At 43.3% G+C, this 8504-nt stretch overlaps 1 protein-coding gene across 1 annotated transcript in view; it reads right to left on the minus strand.

Moving 5' to 3' along the window:
• The window catches only part of Rgsl1 (regulator of G protein signaling like 1), a 79807-nt gene extending 72149 nt beyond the window's left edge, over window positions 1-7658 (minus strand). The window contains exons 1-2 of the mRNA XM_004643456.2: window positions 7634-7658; window positions 720-802 (exon numbers count right to left, since the gene is read on the minus strand). Coding sequence (XP_004643513.1) covers window positions 720-802; window positions 7634-7646 — 96 coding nt within the window. The 5' untranslated portion in view covers window positions 7647-7658. The remainder of the gene's footprint in view (window positions 1-719; window positions 803-7633) is intronic.
• Between the last annotated feature and the right edge of the window lie 846 nt (window positions 7659-8504).

An 8504-nucleotide genomic window follows, 5' to 3' on the forward strand; every position in this document is an offset into this window, starting at 1 on the left:
GAAGGGGAAGGGGAAGGGGAAGAGGAAGAGGAAGAGGAAGAGGAAGAAGGAGGAGGAGAGGAGAGGAGACACAGAGAGAGAAAGGACAAGGAGGAGGAGAATGAGAGGGGACAGATAGAGAGAGGGAGGACAAGAAGAAGAAGGAGAAGGAGGAGGAAGAGGAGGAGGAGGGGAGAGAGAGACAGAGAGACAGAAAGAGAGAAATTGCTGAGAACAGTAGCAAAAGTTCCAGTCAGGAATTTCCAATTGTGAAGAACTAGGAATTTTTTAAGAATTTTGAGCAAAAACTGGAAGAATGACTGAGACTTGTAGGTGGAATTATGAGGAAGGCAATCCACATGGGAAAAAAAGAGACTGAAGAGCTATTTGGGAGGCAGGTGACAAAAATGGCGGGTGTATCAGTGATGATAGAGTTACAGTCACCATAGAACTGAGTATCAACAGACAATGTAACAGGAAATAACAGCTGGATAGGCAGAAGCAGCTAAGGAAGGTAGGGACTTAACGTTTAACTATATTAACAATAGGAAGTTCCTGGAGATTTTAGAGTTGGCTCTAGTTCATATCTATTCACCCAAATTGATATAGCTTTTTTTTGATAAGGAATTTTGTAAAAAGGAAACAACAAAGACAAACAAAACCAGAAGAGGGCCCAGCCCAGTGTGATTCATTATTCTATTGTTAATAAAGCATTTGCATTTAAATTTGAGAGTGCTTACCGGAAGAGAAAGAAATGTGTTGAAAAAATCAGCAAAGATTTCATTCTCTAGCAGAATTATAAGATTTGTTGAACCAATGATCTCTATATGGGGAGAAAAACACAAAATAAACAAAGACTCCTATAAGCAGAATTGCAATGAGGCTGAGAAGATGAAGTGACTTAGCCAATTAGTTTCCATAGCATGATGGCAGTCTTTAGGGTCATCCAGCCCAACCCCCTGCTCTGGCCTCTCCTTTTTAATACCGCTGTGTTTACACTCTTAGTGTAAATGGGGAGCTCACTGCCTTACAGGACTGCCTATTCCATTTATGAAGAGATAAAATGGTTAGAATGCTTTTTTTTCTTCCTATGAATATGCTACCTTCTAGTTTTAGAAATCCTTCACTCTGAAGTTTCACAGAATTCTTCCAAGTTCTCTTACATAATATTTGCTTCCAATATTTACCATGCTGCCAATATTTGCAAAGATATTATAACAGAAAATGCCTCCCCAGCCAGTATCCTTCAGTTTCTTAGTTGCCCAGGTAACAGCTTCTGTTGTAGCTCCAGTTGTTTCTGTCTCCTAGAAACAGCCTGTCGCTGTGATTCATAGCTGTCACTATGATGTACACTTTGAAAACAATTCCCCAATTGATAAGCCATTCAGCCTTAGTGCTGCTTTATCCCATAGAAGTCCTAGAGCACTGGAGAGCAGGACCTGATATTTTGGGAATGATCCCCATCAGTGCCCATCGATGTACAATACATCTGCCTCCAAATACTGGGTATTGTTTCAGTATTTCTCTGCTTTGTCTCCTACAGCTGTCAATATTTCTGGGGGAAAATGGTAAAAGGATTTAGAAATAAAGACAAGAGATGAAAGCCGAGGTCAGGTGGAGCCCCCTATCCCTGTGGGAGGAAAGGAATTGAACCCCCACTGTAGGGGTATTTACTTATATCATACAACACAGGGTTGCTTAGTGACTAATGACTGGAATTGTCTCAGGCCAGGTGTTTTCTCAGGACTGAAATAGCTTGATTGCTTTAGGCACTCTGGCCTGGCCTTGCCTCCACACATGTGATCAATTTCTAGCTTCAGCCATTCCCTACATTTCTGCTTATCATTGCATCTGTTGTGTCGGCCTGGAAGACCAATGTGTGTGTGTGTGTGTGTGTGTGTGTGTGCGCGCGTGCGCGTGCTCGTGCAGGATCTCACTACACAGCTTGGACTCATAGTGATCCTCCTGATTTCTGCCTCCCTAGTGCTGAGATTACAGGCATGCACCACCTCATCTGGACTCCATCTCTGATTCAGCGTGCCTGGGGGGCAGGGCCAGCATGGCGTGCAGTGCCAGGGATAGAACCCTGGACCCTGTGCTTACCTAAGCAAGTGCTTAGTCCACTGAGCTATATTGCTGGCCCTAGGAAGACCAAATCTGCTGACCTCTTTGATCATCAGTTGTGGCCCCTGTAGATGGGGCAAGGGCCTCTCCAATTCCTGATAGGAAGGCATACCCTTGAGATTTCTTGAGTCTCCTTGAAGCTCTGGAGGAAGAGTCCTGACTTTCTGCTCAAACAGCTCACATCAAACCACAGAGGACAAGGTCTGCCTGCCTGCTTACCTGCCTGATTCCCAATAAGACCCTTGGGGACACACCAGTTAATCTGTCAGTCCTGGTTAGCTCCAGAGCAGAAGGGGAGTCTGATTAACTCTCATTAGTCTAGCCATCCTCAAGGGAAGGGGGTTGGAATGTTTAACCTCTAAGGGCATGCTGAATATGTGAGTGGAATGGACAATAGGCCTCTGTGTACTGAGGCTGGGAAGCACAGGTCATGGTGGCTGACTGGGCCCACACCTGCGGTTCCATGGTGATTGACAGATGGCATAGGAGGCCTCATACTTTCCTTAGCTAATTTGCACCTAAGTCCCAGTGAAGGGCACAGCCTGGAAGGCATCTGAATGGTCTCTCTGAAGGTCACCCACCCTTTGTCTTTTGCACCATCATTCAAGGGTACACAACACATAGGTAGAACGTGAGAGATGGGAACTAAATAGTCAAAACCCACAGTGCAGCAAAGAGGGTTTTCTGAGATTACAGAGGTAAAAATGAAACAAAACTAAAAAAAAAAAAAAAAGCAAGAACAAGGCCCATTCTTCCTGGGAATTCTGGCTTGACACTCTCACCGGCTGCTGCAGTGCTGCCAACACCTATAGTTTCATCCCCACTCCTACCTCATTTACTTCCAGCCCATTGGCCTGGTTCTAGCTAGTCATTGCCTGCATTCAGACCCAGAGGCTCTCCCTCCTGAGCCTTCTGCTCACATGCCTGTCCTGGTCGGATAGCCTCATCCGGCACCCACCGGACATGACTGTCAGCAGTTCCTTCTGAGTTCCACATTTTGACTGAGGAAAATTGAACTGTCAGCCCTAACACATGAGTTGCCTCAGGCTTTCCTTTCCTGCTTACCCAGTCCTTGTTTCCCTGTGCGTTATCAGGGGTGTGTGTGTGTGTGTGTGTGTGTGTGTGTGTGTGTGTTTTGTCTTAACTCTATGGATGTGTTTTGTCTTAACTCTATGGATGATTGTCCCAAGAAAATAAATGAATCAAACACTTAGCTAATATTTGATGACACTCCAAAGCACATTGGACGCTCTCTTTGATCAGATTAACTCCACAACTACCTTGTCAGAGTAATGTTACAAAACCAACAGGCCTAAATCATGCCTTTTCCTAAAAGCAACTTAGGGGAAAACTCTGGATAAAATAGTATCACTGACAAGTCTGTTACTGCTTTTAGTTAGGCCCTGTCTCAAAAAAAAAAAAAAAACCACATGTACTATGCCCAGCAAAGACTTGCTAGGGAAACTAAAGAGGGGAGAGATGTAACAGACAATGCCTCCCCCACCACACACACACACACACACACACACACACACACACCAGTATACTGCAGTTTCTTAGCTGCCCACATAGTAATTCCTGTTGTAGTTCCAGTTGCTTCTGTCTCCCAGAAATGGCTGGTCACTGTGATGCATATTATAAACACCACTCTCCAACGGACCAGCCATTTACCCTCTGTGCGCCCTGCTTGCTTATTCCATATAAGCCCTAGACCACTAGAGATCAGGGCCTGACACTTTGGTAATGATTCCTGACAGTGCCTGTCAATGTATATACACCTGCCCCCAAATCCTGGGTGTGGTTTCGGTATTTCTGCTCGCTGCTGCAGCGTCACAGTTTTCTACTTCCCTCCACCCTCTCGCTGGTCGCTAGGCAACACTTCAGCCACTCTTTGTATGGCTTCCCTTCCATCTGGTTCCTCTCTCATTAGCGGGAGGGACACCCCCAGTCCAGGCACTGCAAATGCTTCCAAGGGCAGAGCACCAGAGAACGACTGTCTATGCTGCATGTTCTATTATTAAAATACACTGGCCATCTGGTGTTCTCAGGAAAAGCGAAGGAGGGCATTATTTAGTTTTCTTGTGTTAACAGAACTGCACTCTATTAAGTGTGACCTGAACTGGAGTTAGCTTTGGAGGCTCCCACGCCACTAGATCTACCACACCTTATGTGTTACCTTTCAGGAACCAAGGGCAGGAATTTTATGTACTCCTGCCAAATTCGAACTGTTTAGCTTGGTACCAACATTACAGCCTGGGAAGCACTTTCTTGGCTATTGATCCTATCGTGCGATGTGTTTAGTACTCCTCTTGGGTTTGATCACTGTCTTACCCAAATTACTGGAAACAATAAACATGGAAAGTCAGAAAGCCAAGTGCAGAGCCTCAGGCGTACCAGGTGTCCCCTTTAAGTTTGCCTCAATTCACTGTCCATGCTGTTCAAAACACAATGCTTAACTAATGAATAATAAGCTAATTACCCAATTACCCCATGTTTTTCCATCATACCCAGAGTTTATAATGAAGGACTATAAAATGAACCTACATTTTTTCTTGCTAGGACTGTCTCAGTCTAGTCAAGTGCCTGATAAAGCATAATTTGAGTGACGTTCACAATCATAGTGTGCAAATTTTGATAAAGAAAACTAAACAATGATTTTTTAAAATCACATTTCCTGGTGACAGCAGGTGGTTGTTTTTCTTTAATAACAGAAGTAGAAACAGAAACAAAAACACTACTGGGAAAGCCAAGCCGATATCGTTCTTGCCTGGTGTTCTACAGATACCATTTTTCTTTGAGTGTTTCAAACTTTTTTGTGTGTATATATATCTTCTGTATCCTCCACCAGCCCTCTGCTCTTCTTCTACAAGTATTCTCCTGCCTAACTAATGTGTGACACATAGAAGGGTCCCAAATCTGTGTTTTCAGCATAGACATCTTGTTTGGGGTTTAGTTTTAAATATACAATGAACCATGAGACATCTCTACGCACATGCATAGCTTTGGTGTCAATATGTTCAACCCTCCAGTTCCCCCAATATGCTCCTTATCCTGCAGCCCCAGTCTCAGTTACTGGAAACATCCCTCACTGAATTATCTTGTCTAGAAGACTGAGATTCATCTATCTCCCCTTGTCTCTCTCCCTGTTTTGCCTCCCACATGTAGAGATGGTCTATGCTGTTAGTTTCTCTCCTGGTACATATTTCTGGAGTCTGTCTTCTCTTCCCTGTCTATACACTGCTACTGTCTTATTACATTTGACCTTAGCCAAAAGGATAATAAATGATTGTTTCTTTTTGATTTTCCTGTTATCTCTTTCCAAGCCCCTGCATCAGTTTCTTAAATGGTTTCCCTACTTCCAGTCTCTTCGCCCTTCCAAGTACACTCCACAAACTATCTCCATAATAGGTTGGTGCTGTTGTTGTTAAAACTCTCCAAAGACCTTCTAAATGTCTTGCAAGTTAAATTCCAAATTCCCTAGTTTAGGGGCCACTGAGATAGCTCAGCAGTCTAAGTGCTTGCCTAGGCAAGTGCAAGGGCCTGGGTTTGATCCCTGGTACCACATGCTGTGCCAGCCCCACTCCAGGCACTTTGAGCTGGTCACCAAGACTGGGCGTGATGGCATGTGCCTATAATCCCAGCAATGGGGAGGCTGAAACAGGAGGATCACCATGAGTCTGAGCCATGTAGTGAGATCCTGTACCAAATATATTAAAAAATAAATAACAAATAATAAAAATTGAAGTCTAAGTTAGACTCATATTAGGACTTACAACCAGAAATAATAAAAAATTCATAATAGAAAATTGATGAATATATTTGATCTTAGCTAGGTGCGGTGTCTGATGCCTAGAATCTCAGCGCTTGGGAGGTTGGGACAGGTGGGCTGCCATGAGCTCTAAGCAAGCCTGGGCTACCTAGTAAATTTGGGGTCAGCTTGGACTGCCAGGTGAGACTCTATTTCCCCCTCCAAAATAAACAAGCAAAGAAACAAACAAGCAAATAAACAGATAAATAAATAAATAAATAAATAAAATTGCAAATTCCCTAGTTTAATCTCTGAAGCTTCACACTATTGGTTTTGCATTCTAGGCCTTTCTGCTACTTTATGCGAAGCTATCTGAGGTTTCCAAGTCAAAAGTAAAGCATTTCAATTTCAGGAACAGGGGCCGGGCAGATGGCTCAGTGGAATAAGTGCTTCCCTGGCAAGTGCAAGGGCCTCAGTTCAATCCTTGGTTACAAAAAAAAAAAAAAAATATATATATATATATCAGGAACATGCATTGCACTCTCAAGTCAGTCTTGTGTCTTTTAATGTCATTCCTATACCATTGCTTAGAGCATCCTTCTCACCCCAGTTGGCTTCAGAACTTAACTAGTTATCTGTCAAGAACTGGCTCACATATAATCCTCTTGGTGAACCAAGAATGGTTGAATCTACCATCATGCTAGAGAGTTCACTGCTCCCTTGCAGTAGCGAGTACATCTTTCATAATACAATTAACACATTTTGCTATTTTCCTTCTTTGCTGTATGTATCTTCCTTCCAAAATGAGGCCTGTGAGAGGACATTGCCTTTTCATCTCTTTTCTCCTAAGCTCTCAACATGCTTATAAATTGTCTACGAGCTGTACATGATAGACAAATTGTACTTTCAAGAAATTATTTTTTATTTTATAAAAAAGAGACAAAAAATCATAATAGAATAACAGTAGTTAATACACTGAGCATCATTATCTCCAAGATATTTTATTTTTGTCAAAGACATTGACCAAAAGGATTGTTACAAAGAAGGAAGAAGCATATTAGCACCAAGGTTTCTGTTTAACGATTTTTAATCTTTGTGGGCTTTGTAGATCATTTATAGAACCTGATATGAATTTCTTAGATGGATGTGACTATGGAGGCCACCTGAGTGCAGGAAATGGGCGCAGCAGAAATTCCCTGGTTGGCTATTTTCCATTTCTATGCACACTGCTGGTAACCATGGGGCTGACTCTGATAGGAGCGGTCCTGGGCAGCACACTCGCGGTGAAGCATGGGAGTTCAGCTCTCCACATTTTCCTTTTACCTATCGCATCTTTTCCTCATTCCTGTTTTTTTTTCCATTCCCAGCTTTTCTGCCTCTAAAGCTTCTAGTAATTTGGAAAGGCTTTCAGCACTCATCCCACACTATAATAATAATAATAATTCTGACTTGTCAACAAAATAAATCAGTAGATAACCCTAAGCCCCACGCTAGCCTCCTCCTGGGAGAAGGAAAGGCCCGTTCTGGCCCAGAGTACAGCTGATTTCCTCTCACTAGCCTTAGTTACTTTATCAATGAGGCCTTGGCCTATTCTTAAAGATCTAATGGCAGAAGATAGGCAGGGGAAGAAAGAGAAAAAAGAGCAAGTGAAAACAAAGGACAGCAATGACATCAAGTCACATGTAGTCCCCCTGAATGGCTCGCTTCCATTTAATGTCTAGGAAGGCCTGTGGTTTGTCTTGAGGGCTCAAAACCTCGGGGAAATCCCTCTGGGAGACTCACCAGCGCTGCTCATGTTGCCACCCGTTTCCTGCTGCTGTGATGGTTAGGAGTAGAATGCAGCTTTAGTCCCTGGAAGCTCCCCCTTGTGAACACACAGTGACATCTGTGAAGGATTCCAGAACCCACAGGCAGTGTCCATTGTCCTCTGGCATAGATCTCATTCTGGAGGGGCTTTGTCTGAGCTCCTGGGACTTCTTGGAGTACCAGATTCCTCCTGTACCTAGTTCATACTATTTTGTGTACGCTAATGCATCCTTTCTAAGTGTGTCTAAGATCACTTCATTATGCCATTACTCCTTTCCTGCCCTCTGAGGACTTTTTGCATAATTAAACTCAGTTTATAAACTATTAAACTTGAGGTAATTTTTCTGAGGCAGTGTCTCACAAAATTGGGCAATCTGGCCTCAAGCTCACAGTCACTGTGCTTCAGCCTCCTGACCACCTGGGACTACAGGTGTGCTGTACCACATGCAGCTGCACTTCACGTAATTTTAATAAGCATTGTCTCCTGGATATTCTGTTTGCTTAAAACATCGAGACCCCAAGAAGGCTGATTTCCCTCTCTTCAAAAGACTGTCAGGCACTTGTTTTTCTTTTTTCAGCTCTTCATTTCTCTTGTCCTCCTCTGATAGGAAGTTTATACTAAAGGTGAAAGAGTATCTTCCCTATACATCTTAAAAATTTAGCTATGAACATTACAAGTAGCCTTGATCATCAACTCGATTGTTGGAGAAATACCTAAGAAATTAGTAAAGCACATTTCTGAGGTTGTCTGTGAGGGTGCAGAGATGACTGCCCCACGGATCAGCAATCTGAGGGGCAGAACTGTCCCAAATGTCTTCCTTCTCCCCTCCCCTCCCCTCCCCTCCCC

The sequence above is a fragment of the Octodon degus genome, unplaced genomic scaffold (assembly GCF_000260255.1).
Source record: "Octodon degus isolate 3935 unplaced genomic scaffold, OctDeg1.0 scaffold00176, whole genome shotgun sequence".
Lineage (NCBI taxonomy): Eukaryota > Metazoa > Chordata > Mammalia > Rodentia > Octodontidae > Octodon > Octodon degus.